The 18,288-nt window shown below is 35.3% G+C and overlaps 1 protein-coding gene across 1 annotated transcript in view; it reads right to left on the bottom strand.

The window, feature by feature from the left end:
* Positions 1 to 5,573: 5,573 nt before the first annotated feature.
* Positions 5,574 to 18,288, bottom strand: part of RDX (radixin) — a 46,450-nt gene continuing 33,735 nt past the window's right edge. Inside the window, 5 exon segments of the mRNA XM_032472606.1 lie at positions 5,574 to 8,122; positions 9,058 to 9,300; positions 10,493 to 10,585; positions 11,986 to 12,146; positions 17,032 to 17,162. Of these exon segments, the coding sequence (XP_032328497.1) occupies positions 7,958 to 8,122; positions 9,058 to 9,300; positions 10,493 to 10,585; positions 11,986 to 12,146; positions 17,032 to 17,162 (793 nt within the window). The 3' untranslated portion in view covers positions 5,574 to 7,957.

The following is an 18,288-nucleotide window of genomic DNA, read 5'->3' as shown; positions in this document are numbered from 1 at the left end:
TACTATTTGGTACTCTAAGTTTTACAAAACGGAGGCATTCTCTCAAAATATTTTAAGAATACATATAAACTGCTAAATAACTGATCTGATTTTATTTTGCACCTACCAACAAAAACAATTTTCATACTTATGATCAACTACTTTTTAAAGATTTTAATGTTTCTTAGGAAAAAAAAATGACAGTTTAATCAATGTAAAGTTTCCAAGAAACTAAAAAGAGCTATTACAATTTGCAAATATTAATAAATTTTAAAAAGTAAACAGACCATTGAATTTGGATTTACTTTTGCATACACTGAAAGATTTTGTCTTTTGATAGAAAGTACTTTTAAAACACACAAATTTAAAAGTTGCAAAATTGTACATTTAATCTACATACCGATGGTAAGCCACCATATTCTAAAGTTAGGGGGAAGGAAAACCACCTGTAACTAAGATTCCAAAAGATCATGTTTACAATTTGAATTATATATTCAAACCTTCTATAGCCTTAAAAATTGAGAAGTATATTGTATTAATTGTCTGGGGAAAATAAGCAAAAATAAGGAAAATAAAAACCTAAAATATCATTTGGGCGTAAGCACATGAAATCAACTCTAGCAAAAAAGCTAGGTTGATGTGCATAATAAAATGATTCTCAACTTTAAAAAACCTAGAGAAATTTCCAAAGTAATCTGTTCAAAGCTGTCACAGCCAGTGAATAATTATGCGTATATTGAGGTGGTCTTCACTGAGTTGTGTTTTGGTGAATATCACCCCTTTATAATGATCAGAAAGAGCTACTTTTCTAATTTCTTAAAACCTATTTTAAAAACCCTTCAAGTTTCTTCCAGTCACTACATTGGCAGATTCCTCAGAGCAGAGACACTGATAAAACTGTTGTAAGCACTCAGCAGTTTTAGGTTTTCAACTATAAACAGGTACTAATGACTCAAAAGTACATGGATACAAACACTTGGTCAGGCATTACACTTTGGGGAGACAATGCATCTAGAATCTAAGTGCCTGCCTCTCGTTCCAGACAAATGCTCTGAAGCAGACAACCTGATCAGGGCTATGGAACTGCGTACAAAGCTACAGCATAAGCGAGCACACTGATTAGAACTCAGAATCAAACCCATTTGTTCTTGGATGGCTTTAATTCCTAGTTCTTTCTGTGCCACTAAAGAACCCATTCTTGAAAAGTCACAGATAAAAAAGTATCAAAATGGAGGTCTTAACTGTCCCCCAGGAGGTCATTTGCAGAAGAAAAAGTATTACTACATGCAGTGAACATGAAAGCAAATCATATCTAGATATTTCCTTCAAATACTGCTTTTTTTTTTAATACTCTTAGTTAAACTACTCAGAAGGTAGCAGTATCATTCCCACCACCACAGCCTTTCTCCAGGGTAATCGCGTTATGTACAGCTTTCCTAGTAAGCTTTCATCCTCTGCGCTTTCTAGTGTATGTCACACAGCAGCATGAGTTTCCCTTTGAAGCAAATGTTAAGTTACTCCCCTTCTGTAACTGCACTCCCAAAGGAACAGATGTCTTCAGATCAAACTAAACCACCTCAGCAGAGGACCAAGGCCCCGTAAATTCCTGGCCCAGCCCACTCTTGCTTTACGATCCCACAGTCAGCACACAGGAAATCAGTCCTGTCCTAGTCGAGACAGTCTGCTTCTCATCTTTCTAGATGAGCCATTATACACAGTATCTATTCTGTTCTGCCTCTTTAATACCTTCCTCATAAAAAAATGTTTTCTCTTTAAAAACCTTGAAGACTAAAAGTTCAGGCAGCAAAAGAAAAAAAGCATAAACTTCTTCAGGATTAAAAACTCTCATGCATCAGATGACACTATCAATGGAATGAAAAGGCAACCTACAAAATGGGAGAATATCTGATAAGGGACCAATACCCAGAACATATAAAGAACTCCTACAATTCAACAACAACAACAAAAACAACAACAACTCTCCATTTAAAAATAGCCAAAACATGAATATACACTTCAGCAAATAAGATACAAATGATTAACAACCGTATGAAAACACGTTCAGCATCAGAGAAAAATGCATCACAGGGAAATGCAAAACAAAACCCAGATGAGGTACCACTTCATCCATTTGGACGGCTAGTATCAAAAACTAAAAGTACCAATTGTTGGTGAGGACATGGAGAAATTGGAATCCTTAAGCATTGCTGGTGGAGATGTAAAACGGTGCAGCTGCTATGAAAGATAGTATTGGCAGTTCCTCAAAAAATTAAACACAGAATTACCATGTGATTCAGCAATTCCATTTCTGGGCATATTCCTGGAAGTACTGAAAGCAGGGACTTGAACAGATTATTTGTACAGCGATGTAGAGCAGCATTGTTCACAACAGTCAAAATGTGGAAATAACCCAAATGTCCATTAACCAGTGAATGGATAAAGCAAATGTGGCACATACATACAATGGGCATTACTTAGACCTGAACAAGAATAAAACTCCGGCACATGCTATAACACGGATGGACTTGGAAAACATGGTGCCAAGTGAACCCAGTTGGACACAAAAGGACAAACATTACAGAAGTCAGTCCACTTTAACGAAGTACCTAGAACAGTCAAACTCAAAGACGAAGGTGGACAGTGGTCACCAGGTCCTGGGAAGAGGGGAGGAGGAGCAGTTAGCATTTAATGGGTACAGAGATCCTGTCTGGGATGATGAAAAAGTTGTGAAGATGGATAGTGGTGACGGTCGCGCAACAAAGTGAATACACTTAATGTCACTGAACACTTGCAAATGGTTAAAATGGTAAATGTTACGCTATTTACATTTTAACACAATAAAACAATGAAGAGTCAATGGAAAGCTCCTAACTCAAACTTCTCAGTATTTAATACAGGTATCACTAATTACTATATATTGACTGGCTTGTCCACGGGGCATATAATGAGCCTTACGATAAAGTTAGAAACACGCTTAAAATTAGGCATTTTATTTTTCAGAATTTAAAGAATACCTTTAAATATTGGCCAGTGTTTAAAATCTGACCTATAAAATGAAAATTAAGCAATTTTGGAGAACAAGCGTACCTGAGAAACTATACTACACATTCTTATTTCTCTACCAGTCACTTGCTCTCCTCTATCGCTCTTGTGATAGTGGTTTCCTTCATCACAAAGTGTACCTTTTTATCCAAATTAGCTAAAATTTAAAAGTAAATAATTGCATAAATGGAAAGATGGCCTGTAAGATTCAAATGCTGGATTTGAATTACATGGACTTTTCAGTGTAAATAAAGGAGAAAGGGAGGGAAGGGAGGAAGCAGTACCACTGCCTTATGAGTCTAAGACATACATGCATTTCCAGTTCTAAAACAAAAGATGAAACATCTTAATTTAAGCTGCAAAGAATGAAAAGATATCATGACACACATTATAACACGGTGCAAGAAGAATTTCATATAACAAATCAGTATTTTATCAAAAGGAACTTTTCCAAAGATCATTACACAAATCTCAGCAATTCAGACCCCGTATTACCACTGGGAAGATGGATACTTGACTATGTAGACTCAGTAAAGATAAACTAAAACCAGTATCACTTTTAGGAGCAAACTAAATGACATGCATAAATATCAAAGCAAACCTAAATTTTTAAAATGATCATTAAATAAAAGGGGACAATTAGAACACAGTAATAAATTACATGGATGGAAGCAATGGACTGGATTAAGCACGGAGGAATCTGGGCATACAGATAACAGGAATCTAAATTGGTGTTGCCATCTTAAAAGAGATCTAATATTGTAACAGAGTAATGCAAATGACCCAAGAGCTAAGATAAATATTTGAAGTTTCACATTTTAAGACAGTCCAAGACACAGGGTCACAGTCATTCTAATCTTGCTTCTATATCCTAGCATATAGCAAGTGCCAAATGAAAGCGAAGTGACTAAATAAAGGTCACTAAATAAGAACGTGGAACCATTCAGTAGCTGGTGAACTCCAGAGCCAAACATAAACCTGAATTTAAAAGATGTGCCATAGGCTAATTATCTGTCATGACCTTTAACCTTAAAATTTTGTGAGAAATAATAATGAACAGTTCAGCTTCTAATGCAGTATATGTAACCTCAAGTCAGAAAATCTCTTCTACCATAGTTTAAGGAAGGTTGAAATATTGACACAATAAAGAAGTCACCAACTTTCCAGAGGGAAAATGGCAGCTTTTAAAATCTAGAAAGATGGAGATATTAAAAAATAGGTCCACTAGGAAAAAATGGGAGTTAAGATTACTTAATCGGAAAAGTGAAGGATGAGAAGGTGATAAGCTTTAACATATGAAACGCTATCGTGAGCCAATTTCTCCTTGCTAACAGTGTCGAATGTGAGGAGTCATATTGCCTTGACATTTTAATGAAGTTATCTGGGGAGTCCACTGTGCTTTTAAAATGTACTAGAATACTGTCATTCTACACGATAAACCACATTAGAATATTTAATGGATTATCTTTAGTTAAAAAAAGAATGACATAGAGTAGGAAAAGATGAAGTTCTATTCACTTGGAACAAATTTAAAAAAGAGAGGAATCTGCCTACCAGTCTAGTTCACATTTAAATGTTTTCCTTTATTCTTATTAATGGTACTTAAGCTTCAGTTTACTAATCAGTTCAGTAAATTAATGCTAAAGGCAGTAATTCTTAAACTTCAGTTTTAAGCTTTAGATTTTAAAAAGACTAATTATTTTCTTTATGCACACCTAAAATGGGATGCTTTTATATCTAAAGTCTTTTAATCTTCATTTCTAAAAATATTATCATTCAACAAGGTAATAGGAATTGAGACAGAAAGTGGGGAGTACTTTTTATTTTTAACCACAATACTAATATTGAAACTCTTTCCTAATGATAACCAGGAGTGAGTTCCAATATCGTCTACAGTAACTTTGTAAGTGGTAACTTTAGCTCTTAAAGAAAAACTCTAATTAGATACAAAGCAAAGTCTTATTATATAAAATTCCCTTTTCTTTTCTAACAAGATCAGAGTAGACAGATCACTACCTGCCTGGGAGAACAGAAATAACAAAGTGATACTTAAATATTACTAGGAACTGAGAAGACACCTGGCTTCTACTATTCTTAGAATAGATTTATCACTTGTTTATTTAAGAATAACCTTTATGTTAAAAATTAGTGAGAAGCTTTTTAAATAAATGCACTTAGTATATAGTTCTTTAAGAATATTAGCATTTTAACAGAAGTATTATTCAATGACAATGAAACTGTATCTTCCTTAGGAAAAAGAAACTAAACACTATACAATGAAAACAACGACTGGAAATCTTAAATGATCTTCTGTTATCGGGAGAGTCAATTTAATTTAATGATTTAATTTTCCCACAGATTTAAATGATCACTGTTACTTCCATACCAAAAAAGGTATATAATTTGGGGCAAAGAGTAAATGTATGAGGGTTACGAAATTTTTCCTACCCACTTCTCATTTTCAAGATGTAATGATTGATCTAATAGAGATTATAATTTTCAAAATTACAAGAAATATACAAGAAATCTCTGTTAAATAACAACAGTGGACCTTGAAGGCATGAGCTTTTGTCACTTTATTGTTAACCAATGAATGTTATCCAAAATTATAGATGTAACTGTAACTTAATTGTACACACAAAATTATGCTAATGGTAAAAGCCTCCTGCAATTTACCAAATATTCATTAATATATTTTTACATTGCTATATGAACATGTGCTCTCAACTGCTAATAATAAAAGTTGTAATTGGTTTAATGAAAACTCATATTGCAAATAGTTGTTCCTGTTTAGAAAAATTCACACAGCTTTAAAAATGGATTAAATCCATTTTATTCCTAATCTACAAATAGACTATAAACAGCAAATATAACTGGTAATTTTTCAACACTGCTATCAAACTGATGTAGCAATGGTAGTGCACACAATTCAAAATGAAGAAAATTAATAAGAATCCAATGGAAATCCAAATTTTCACTTATTATGGCAACTGCTTTAATGCTTTGGAAGAGGGAGCAGATGCTTTAAACCATGGCAACAGCAGGTCGTCTATTCCTCCAATGTGCTACAAGCAGAACCGGCCTCTTCCAGAGTGTGTTGAAGCGTGTGCACAACCACCACACAACAGTCAGCTCAAGGTTAACCAGTTATCTTTTGTCCTCCTAAGTCCAAAAAATATATTAAATGCAACCTTTCCTTTTCATAATGTCTGCCCAGATTAATCCTTTTGAAGTCAGCAAAATCAAAAAAGCACAAGAGATATTTTCAGACACAACCTGAATCTACTGTGCATGAAAAATGTCTAACAAAATGGCCATTTTAATAGATAAATGTAAATTTGAATGCATAATACCAAATGGAAAGTAGCTGAACCACACAGAGAAAACAAGGCTTTCCTTATCGCCAAACCTAGATGTTTTACAATAAAGAAATATTAGAATACGTGAATATTGAACATCTTTCAAACTGGAAAGATTTCTTTGTAAAACATAACCAAAATTAATATAATCTAAAATAGAACTAACAAACCAAATTTAAGTATTTTTAGAGGTTGAAAAAAGCAAGCACAATGATTTAGAAACCAAATATGCTAAAATGATTGTGTAATAAGTACATCAAGAAATGAAGGTACAGACATTCTTCATTTGCTGCAAGGGCAATCACACACACACTCTCTCTCTCTCTCTCACACTTACAGCACCCCTCCAGGAAGACAGTACACCAGTGAGAGCTTACAACTGTAATACAAATCAGAGTCCCACAATTCAACTCAACAAAGAGGCAGTGAAAATTCAGCGCTCAAAGATATTCCGGGGGAGAAAAAAAAAGGAAATCTCAAAAATAATCCTTCATGATTGGAAGCATCACTGTATGTTATAAAACACACAGCGTACACGTTTCACTGTGTGTGAACAGCCAGCCTTCGCGGTGCAGCAATGAGGTAGCGTTACTGTCCCCTCGCTGGGACTGATGTTTTCATGCGCTGCCCTTCCGGAAAGGTCCAGGGTGTTTTTAATGATGATCAATTACCAACAAACATATATTTCCTTTTATTAAGCTTCTGTTTTTCTAACTCAATCTATGAAAGAATGAGACTTCAAAAATCCTTCAGAGACAACTGTGATTTATGGTAGTTTTTCATCAATAAATTCTCCTAGGGAACTACTTACTACCTGCTGTCTATACCTTTGTGAAATTGGCAGGCGAAGAAAACCAATGACAGGATATGAAACACCAATCAATTCAGCTGTCAAAGATGACTGTAATTAAGTAAGCAAATATCAAACATCCAATAATGTAATTAAATTGGGATTAAAAAAAAATTAACCACCAGTGGTATCCTACACTATTAAACTGTCTAATCCTTTTCATGACTCATAGCCATCTTCTACACCGTGATCAAACACTGCCCACGCGGCCACCTATGCTCATTTCAATCACCGCCAGTGACCTGTATGGTGGCAGAACGATGGCAATGGGGCGCGTCAAGGTGTGAGAAGGGCATACTGAGCGAATGTGGACATACACGCGGGTAAAGTGTGGAAGGAGAAGGGAAAACAGAGTGCCCTACCTAAACACTCATTAGGTCACCATCATCCCTAAAATGTACAAAGTGCTTAAATCACACACACATTTGTCAGACATGATAATTAGTGTTCATCTTCAACAGAAAAAAAAAATGGAAAAATGAAAAATGTGAAAAAGAAGGCGATGGAACACTGGTCTCCATTCCCTGGCCCAAAAGAAAAAGAGAACCAAGCATGATACTACACTGCCTTAATGCTGAGCAGCGCCCCTGAAAGGTCTTTCGGCCACCACGGTCGGCTGGTGTAAGTGCTTTGGCAAGGTGGGATGCACTCCATCACATCTGCAAAGGCCTGCTTTTCTCTGTTGGTGGTTCAGCTTATGAAGAACACGTATGCAAAATAACAGCTCTCACATTGCTTCAAACTCATCAATACGTTGCTTTGTGTTGCCTTGTCGAATCTGCCGCAGAGTCTTGTACTTGTCACGGCCGGCTTTAACATTCTCGGCATGAAGAACGTCATTCTGCGTCTTCTTGGTTTCATCTCTGGCTTGGGCTAATTCTGAACTTAATGCCTAGGTTTAAAAAACAAAAAGTATGACTTACTATTTTTTTTAAGATTTTTTAAAATGCATGAAAAAGGTTTAAAGAGAAAAATACATATATAACAAATCTGACTTTTTAGTATCTTAAAATTTCCACTGTGAAACCTTTTTCTTCAAAGTTTGTAAGTTCGTTTTACTCTCAGTAATAGTAGAAGTGGTGGTTAGAGAGGAATGCCCATGGCCTCTCATTTCTGCACTTAACCACGATGATTTTGTGTATTATTCTAAATTTCCTTAACTTTCTTATCTAATACTTAAAATGGCTTACAAAAGGTTCGATGTAGCCATTACAGAATGTTACTCTAAGATCTAAAATCTATACCGTGAGAGAAGCTGTCTCCAAAAGTCTTAGTGTATTTATTACCACCGTCACCTCACTTTCTCGTTAATATTTAAAAATTTCACCAATTTAAAAATTAGAAAACTTACCTGAAAAGGGGGTCTAGTAACATTAAAATTTACCATTTTGATCCTATTAGATACATTTAATAAACTGACCTTTTGCTATGATAAAATCTGAAAAAATTCAGACGTGTCATACAGGTAGTCTACTAAATTATCATTGCTTTTTTTAATATAGACTGTTTAAAAACTAAATTCATTTTTTTAAAACACAGCATTAAAATATGTTCTACTTTTTAACATGTGTCCAGCTATAATTAAATAATAACTTACTAATTAGGGCCTCGTTATACAAGGCTAAAACATTCGGTAGTGGGGTCATACAATGGAAAAAATGAAATGATGTGACTGTGGGCCAAGCACTTAAAAACGAATCACAAGTTGTGCCAGCTAGAGTTAAAGGCTTCCAAAAATCAAATGTTCCTTTTTAATAAGTTTATCTTAACAAATGGGGAAAATGCAAGCTATAGTTAAACATGCACACAAGTGCAAATTTTAAATACCTGGAGTTGCTTTTTAACACGCTCATTTTTCTGTGTTTCTGTCACACGTTCCTCCTCACTTCTGTGGTTCATCACCCCGTCACTGGACAGCTCAGCACTGGCCTCGGCATTATTCTCATCATGTTCATCATGCTCGTTTTCTGTTGGAGGAATGACAGGTGGTGGCGGAGGTGGAGGAGGGGCAGACATCACAGTCTTTAATTCTTCTTTGGTCTTTTCCAAATCCTCCTGGGCTGCAAAAGCCTGAATATAAAAAATAAGCTTATCAGCAACTTAATTTGAAAACTGGTAATTAAAAGAGACAAGTTAACCTTTCTTTCTAATATAAACTACACTTTAGGGTAATGAAAACAGGCTCTACTGATAAATGCTTATTTTTAAATAAGAATTCCAACAGGTAGGAGTGATAGAATTAAAAGTATCACTTTGCAAACCCTAATAAAATTATTAATTCTGGCAAAGATTATCAATTGTTGTACAAACGGTTGATGAGAAATGGTATGTCAAAGAACTCCACACTAAATAGGTTACATTATAGCCACAAGAAAATATAAACAGACAATGGAAGAAATAAAATGTCATCGATCCAATTAAGTGTCTTCTGATATAATGCAACGTAAGCATCCAACATCACCAGTTATTTGAGGAATTATATTGCACCGGTTTGCCTGAAGAAGTCTTGCTTTCCACTGCTGTGCTGGGGTAATGATTAGCAACACTCTTGCACTCTCAAAAGTGTTCTAGTTTGGACCATAACTTGTATGAAAGTCTCACCTATAAGAGGTATCATAGCCAGAAACTTTTAACTTGAATCCTTCCAGCTTATGAGAAATACTGATGATAAAAGGACAAGCTGAATGACACCGTAAGGAAACAACTCGACAAATACAGGAGGAGGGACAATCTGCAGGTCTTTGCAGTAAATGAGTATCATAAAAAGAACTGTCCTACTTTGAAGAGACTTAGAGCACACAGGTGCAATGCGAAGTCCTACTTCACACACTGGTTTAGCAAATTAGTTGTGAAAGACTTTTTGGGTCAATTCTGAATACAGTCAACCCAGACATAAATGTGTTGTGTACTTTTATTCTTCCAGTACTCATTCAGTTCCCTCTCTGTCGGAAATGACTACCTCTTTAGTCCCAATCTTCTCTACCTCAAAACTAACTGTATTGTTCAAGAGCGAGCTTAACCTTGTAAGAGTTTCCCCATATCTGCCTCATTCCTACAGAAATTACAACATTTCTTCTGTGTTCCCAAAGTCCTCTGCTTGTATCAACAGATTAACATTTACTGCAATATGCACATATTTGTGCACAGAGGTATCTTTTCTCCTCTAAATCGTGACAGTATCTTATATTCATCTCTAAGTTCAGCATACTGCTGGGTACAAAATACATGTTCAATAAATGCTAGTGAATGAACAAATCATTACTTTATGTTGCCACTCAGAAGCTTCCTCCTCCTTTTTCTTCTTGGCTTCTTCTAGAAGTGCAATCTTGGCAGTGAATTCGGCAAGTTCTGCTGCCTAAAAGAAACAACACAATCAACAATACTAAAAAATGTTATATTTTCAATAATTTATATTAAGTCAACAAAGCTTTTAATGTACATGGACTATTTCATATGTTTTCCACAGTCATCCATTTTAAAAAAGGAAGTATTTCTTTAAGATCATAAATATCTTGTTTGTATTAGGTGTGATGAGTTAATAAGGAGACAAAGTGAAAATTTTTTTATTATTCTACAGACACATAGTTATTCCTGTTTCAGTAGCAAGAACTTAAAATGTACCAACCTAGGAGCTATTTTTAAACTTTCATCAATAAAAGTATTTGATAAATCCTACAGAAGGAAAAATAAAACTCTTTACCTAATGCTTTATAAACTGCACTTTGTCAAATAATCTCATTTGATTCCCCAACAATCCTATTAGGTGGTATTATTCCTTTTTCAAAGGGAGGATTCTTATCTGCAAGCCCACTACACAAACGAAAAACTCAATCAGTTCTGACCTGTCTTACAGTTACTCTGTGGTGATTTTACAGGATATACGGACTATTGATTTATCTAAAGCAAAGCACACCAGTGGCTTATGCAAAGTCCAAGGGAATCAGAATTTTTTGTTGGTAATGGGCTTCATTCATCTTTTATCATTTTATTTTTAGGTTTCTTTTTGAAGGCAGAATAAAAACTTTAGGCTTATTTCCACACTGTTCATTAAGTTACTTTGTATCTCTGGTTTGCTTTCCAGAAAGTATATTTAGCTTTATAAAGTTTTGTTTTAGTTTCCATCATCTGAACTTATTAGTACTCATTAGCAAATAAAACTTCACTGTTAATTTTGGATGCATTACAACATACTTTTGGTAGTGGCTGCACAATGGTGATCATTTATTTACTAAATTAACTACTGCAACCTCTGTATTGTCGATTTTTTACACTGGTAATTATTTCCTTCATGATGATGGATGGCTCCTCTCTCTGAATACATAAAAAGTCCTTGGTTTTATTATTCCTTTGTTATTCTGTTTATTGCTTTAAAATACATTCCAATAGGTGGGGAGGGTATAGCTCAGTGGTAGAGCACATCCTTAGCATGTAGGAGGTCGTGTGTTCGATCCCCAGCACCCTCCAGTTAAATAAAAAAATAATAATATATAAAGAAATCCAATTACCTGCCCCCACCAAAAACAAAAACAAAAACAAAAACAACACACACAACAAACAGAAGCAAATAAAATATATTCCAATAAAAAGATTTAACTTCCTTGCAGTGAGTGCACACACACCACAGTGAGGAGAGTTAAAAACATAATTATTTAACACCTTCGTGTTCAGGGAATAAATAGTCTGAAATCGTGGGACCAATTATGTCTACGCTTCTGTCTAAACTTTTTTCTCTGAGACAGAACCCCAGCTCCTTACTAGCTGCTCCTGGTTCTTCATCTGGTCAGCTGCCTGTTTCGCTAGAGCAGACTTGGCCTCTTCGGCCGCCCGGCGCTCCTTTTCCAGCCTCTCTGCTTCTTCCTTCGCTCGTTTCCGTTCCTGGTCCAGTTCCAGAGCTTTTCGAGTCTGTTCTTCTAGTTCTGTCAAATATATGTATTCCCCCCAAACAAGGATCAAGTTCCAATGTTCTCATTATCAAAAGAAGCCAAAACAGTAGCAAGGAATCTAATCTGTACAGTTGGTAACAATTAGCACGTCTGCAAACGAATACATACCTCATTTTCAACTTGGCAAAAGCCTAATTATTTTCAAAAACTCTATTACACAATTCAAAAATGCAAAGAAATTCTTTGTAATTCAAGTTATGTCATAAAGCTAGAAGCATATCTTTTATTTCATTTTTTAAAATATAATCGCTCCTGTTTTGGCCATCTATTTCAAAAATCTATAAAATAACACATTTTAAAACGTGTGTAAGTTTTTACTTATCTAAACTAAGTATTATGTAAGTAATCCCAAGACACTAAGACTGAAAACAATACTTACTCAGGAGTTTTGATGTGAATTATATGAATTACTGAAAATTGAGTTATTAGTACATATCCATTCCTTAAGTATGAAAACAAGTAATATTTGAAGATGAATGATATGAATTTTAATCCTTGAGTATACAGATCATAAAGCTAATTCTCTTGTCTTACTCAAATGAGTTGAATGAGGAAAGAAGATATTACTAGCACAAAGACAAAAGATTTTAAATCAATTTAGAAGTTCTAATTTCAAATATTGTTCTGACAATCCTTGTTTAACAGTAAGGACATCTGGTGACAGGAGACAACAAATGTCATTTATTAAAGTGGGTGCAACGTCCTACAAAGAATGACTCTCCCTTTCTGTACGTTTTAGAAAAGAGGAAAAACTGAAAAGCTGTCGAAAGATCTGTAGTATTGTAATGTACAAACCACATTACTGTTCTTCATTTTGTTGTTCTTACTCAGAACTAATTTAACTGCAGTGAAGATTCAGGCGGTTTTGAGAGGGTTGGGAAGAAAAATGACTTTAAATTCTTAATAAAATGTAAAAAAAATTCTATTTGGCTATAAAGAGGAGAGGTATGTAACGCTGGATGTTACCACAGCTGAATTCTGGGATTATTCATTTCCATATTTATCTTCTGAAACTTGGACATCAGACCTAGCTTATCAAACTTAATGGAGCGTTCTTTCCATCTGGTTGGCTGATACATAAGATAAAGCCTGCGAAGCTCATGGCTCTATCCTTCTTGTAAACAAGCAAACAAGTAACTAAGGGAAGTTTGCCAATGAAAACAGTGCTTCATTTTCTCTGATAATAAAAGTTCTTTCTGTACTGTGAGACGATAAAGAAAAATAAGTTAGGGTGACAAAGTTAAATTTTAAAATAAATATTCCCCAATATTCATTATCTTCTATCTTTTTTGTGTGTGTGTGTGCTAAGTATCAATTTGAATAGCAGACCAAGCAATGGTTGTTTTGTGGTATATTAAGAATTATACAAAAGTCTAATTTAAAAAAAAATGTTGACAATGAACTGTAAACTTCAAATCTAGTTTCTTCTAGAAAGGAAGGTTCTGAAGTGCCATCTATCCCATAACGATGCTTGTTCTTTCCTCTTCAGGTAACTCAGATTGGTAAGGTGCAGCCCCAGCACAAGGTCCTACTTGCATAGGTGAAGGCTTACCAGGACGCATGCCCCGTCCGCGCAGGCCCTGTGCAGGGCTGCTCTCACGCCGCAGCGGCTGACCTGACAGCTGCCAGAGACCACGCAGCCTGCCACGCCTGAGATATTCACTGTCTAGTCCTTTATAGAAGAACCCATGAATGAGAGTATTCCCATGAAACGCACATCCCTTCAGACCTTGGATCCAGCTACAGCCCCCTGACGAGGAGTAGGTGAGAAAGGTGAGTAATATGAATGTTTTACCTATTTGGGTCATAAAAACTTGGAGCCCACAATTTCCGAGGTCTGGCATGTGGAAAGAGGGTACCAAGGAACCTGGCTTCTTTTAGAACATCAGCTCTTTCACGGGGAGGGCAACAGCTCTGTGGTAGAGCACACGCTTAGCACGCACAAGGTCCTGGGTTCAATCCCCAGTACCTCCAGTTTAAAAAAAAAAAAAAGACTGATTAAATTGTTTTTTAAAAAAAAGTTAAAAACCCCCACTCTTTCAGGACTAAGGTGAAAGGTTACTAGAATAAATTGTTTCTCTCAATAGTACACTGATGTAGGTGGTTACGGAATTTAATTAGGAGAAGACTAGAGAAGTTATGCTAAGTTCAAGTTAATAAAATTGTGTGGTATGTGAATTATATCTCAACAAAGCTATTAGGAAAAAAATACGTTCAGACTAAATTTTATGATGATATAAAGCAGAATGATGTAAGTCACAGGGGGATGAAAAAATGACTGGGAAGGGACACAAGGGGATTCCCTGAATGCAGGTAATGTTCTGTCTTGTTCTGGGTAGTCAGAAACGTAAATTCACTTTCTAAAAATTCATTGAGCCTTACAGCTAAGAGATATGCACATTACTATTTATATATATATACAAAATAAATTTTTAATATAACTTTAAATTTCAAAAAAAATCTCAGAAAGCTAAACTAGGCATTATTTACTTCCATTTCAGAAATTGGGAACCTAAGGAAATCTAGAGGCTAAATGATTTCTTATGGTCAAATTCTCACTTAATGACAGAATTAAAGTTGGCTCCTAATGTGCATCTAAAGCGGACAACCCCTCCTGCTCACAATCACTACATTTATCACATTATCTTGCTTACTTCCTTCAATGCACTTAAAACTACATAAAATGATTTTTATTATGTTAATTTTATTATTCTGTCTTTCCTCAGTAAAATGTAAGCTACCTGAGAGCAGAGACCTTATCTGTTCAGCACTGTACCCCCAACACCCAGAACAGTGCCTAGCGCAGCACTAGGGGGACTTAACTGAGTACTAGGGCTTCCTACGTACCAGGAAGAATGACATCACTACTCCCCAGCTCTTCCCTGAAGGTAGAAATTCACTCTGATATTTGTTGAAACAGTAACTTAATGCAAGTTTGGCCGTATTATATCTCACATATAGTCAACAATATATGTTAAAAAATGGTTAAAAGAATGATAAAGCCAATTTAACAAGAATGAATTATGGGAATGTAAAAAGCTGGAATGGTTCTATTGATTTATGACTCATTTCAATTAATAATGACTTCAATAAAAAATTCTTTTCAAGAAAATGACAATAATGAAGTATAAAAGTTTCTTCTCAAAAAAATTTCAAGTTTATCTATTAAGTATCATGACTTAGATATGGCCAGAGGCACTGCATCTGAATGAGAAACTTAGCATAAATTACAAGACAACCATGCAGAGTTTAGGACGGCTTTGAAAAGCTTTATTATTAGGAAAAAAATACAAAAAAATTGGGTGTCCTTTGCCTGAGGATGACTCATCTGGAACTGTCTTGACAGGGACGATCTATATTCTTTCTTACAGTCTATCTTCCTCATAATCCTTAGTGCTTCTTTACTTGAGTACTTTTCTTTATGTAAATCATTAATATTTTTATTATACATCCTAAATAAATGAGATTGAAAGGTTTAGTAAATAGCTCTTCTCTTAGAAAAGAAACCATGCAAATGAAGGAGGGCTATCATTCAACTTTTCTCTAAAATCAGGTCAGTATCATAAATTTCTTTAAACTTTCATTTTTTTGAAAAATTCACTTTAGTAGGTTCCAGATTTTTCCCCAGCATTCTTCCTCTAATGGTGTTGCTTACACCCTTCACGTGGCGCCCAGGACGTGTTACCTCGCTTTTATGTATACATCTCATTTCTGCCAACCACACAGGCTTTGCTCCCATGCATGCGACGTATTGGGAAACAAGGTCTGCCCTTATGTTACGGCCTGTGAGCGAGTCTCTTTGCTACCTCTGGGCTTTGAACTAAGTAATTTCTAGCTCCAAGAAGTGAGGCTTCTAATGAGTTAGAATAAAATCCAGGTTTCTTCTGTCTCTTCTCTTAGAAATACTATTTCCACTCATCTTGCAATTGGAATGATGAACCAGATTGTGGATTTATAACAATTTCTATCACTGACTTCTCTAGCTACTCATTTGCAAATTATTCCACCACTGCTCAAGAGCATCTTCTCACGATGGTAGCTGGTGCAAGAATGAAAACAGACCTCAGACAAGACTACTGGCTATTTCCAACAGAACTGAATGGCTGGCTGTACTAGTGGCGGGGAAAGCAGGCATTAATTCTGGTTTTATAAACAGGGTGGACTTCATGTTATCCTCTAGACCCTACTGCTTATTAAGAAGGAGCAAAACCCCTTATTTTGCTCAAAATCTTTTCTCTTTTGTTCTCCTCACTATTTGTTGTTTGAAAGTAGGATACTCTAGTGTTACTTCATATAAACCACTCTCTCTAAATCAATGCATCCTTTCAACATATACACTGTAGCACTTTGGTTACTTAGTCCTGGGAAGTAGGATCTTCCAAACCTATTACCAAAAACAACCTTTTGTGTGTTGTGCATTTTTTTTAATCTACTAAAACAAAGGTTAGAAACTGAGTTCCAGAAGAGTGTAGTCAGAACAGCTTAAAATGCCTTAAATTACTCAGATGCCTTAAAGTACTTAAATATCCATTAAAAGCTTTTGTTTAAATGCCAGAGAGCACTGAAAATGTGTTTTTGTTTATGAAACCCTGAATAGTAACAGGAATAGATATATAGTCATTTATAGTAAGAATACACAAAAAATTTTAGTGTTTAAATAAATGAAAGAGAAAGAATATGAGCACTGTATAGCTGAATGTGCCTTAAACATATTTATGATGTAATTCCACTAAGTATTGATTTGGCAATTAAATGTAATTATTCCATATAAGACAAATATGATTTAACAGTAGTAAGAAATACTATTATCTGATAACAGAATAACAGTTTGGATCCAATGTTAAAAAGAAACTTTTACCTTTCTGGGCTTTCATTGTTTGTTCTTCAATTTGCCTCAGACGTTCCATTAGCTCTTCCTTTTCACGTTCTATTCTTTCCTTTTCCTTTTCTGCTATTTCTCTTTTCTTCTTTTCATTCTCTAATTGCGCCCTTAAAACAAATTGCAACTGCACTGTTACAAATTAATATATGAAAATATTCACGTGGAACCTAAATATTAACTGTGAATCAACCAAGAAACTACAGCATAAAACATTTTCCCACACTGTATTCAGATGCATTAAAAAAAAAAACATAAGAAAATAGGGCTACACCTTTACACACACATACACAGAATTATAATGAATTTCTTACTGTGAGATCACAGTAAGTAAAGTCAATGACTATCTAAAAGAACTCTGACAACAACTGCATGTCAGCACAAAATAAGTTAACTGCATAGCTGCCACACCCAAGATCAGCAGGAGCCTTCCACTGAGGGACACGGCAAAGGACTGATGAGCGTACACAGGCTGTTTTACTTGAAACAGCTAAATATCCTGGAAGGGCAACAATCAGCAATCATTAACAATTAACTAATACAAGTTTAATTTCTAGGATAGCAGCAACTTACACTTAGATACAAGATGACAAATCAGTGTTACCTCCTTTGACATAGATGATGGCACGTATCCTAATGCTATTTAAAAAGATCACCCTGAGAGCCTGGAGGGAAAGAGCGCTTCTGTCATTCACCTGCATCTGCCATGGGCCTAATGAGACTTTTTAAAAAAATACAGCCAAATTCATTCATCAAACATTCACCAAGGGCCTACTGTGGGTCAGACTCTATGCTGAGGGCCAGAAGTATTATGATGAGTAAGAGTTATATGAGATATCATGTTAATTATTAGATAATATTGCCTACTGGAAACAATTTTTAGTTAAAAAAAAATCAATTATGACTTCATCTCTAAAACTTACCTGGATATGCCTAAATATTCCCCAAAACATCACTGCCATCTTATGTCAATTCTGAATTTCAGGCCCAAACCATGTGGTTTCTCAACTTGTAGTCTCTGATAAGCTTACTAGCTAAGTTTTATTATCAAAGTTCATTTTTCCTTACTCAATAAACCTTAATTTAAAAATTCCTGCAGCTCCTAGTACCCATCTGCCTCCAACACAAAAAGAGCATCCAGTTGTGCAGCAAACAGGTAAAGTCATGACAAGTCAGCAAGACAGACGACTGACGGTGACCTCCTGGTGCTCGTGAGGGTGACCGTATCTCCCCCAC

This window comes from Camelus ferus, chromosome 33 (genome assembly GCF_009834535.1).
Source record: "Camelus ferus isolate YT-003-E chromosome 33, BCGSAC_Cfer_1.0, whole genome shotgun sequence".
Classification (NCBI taxonomy): Eukaryota; Metazoa; Chordata; class Mammalia; order Artiodactyla; family Camelidae; genus Camelus; species Camelus ferus.
Note: the sequence above shows the minus strand (reverse complement) of the source record. Positions and strands in the feature narration are given on the sequence as shown.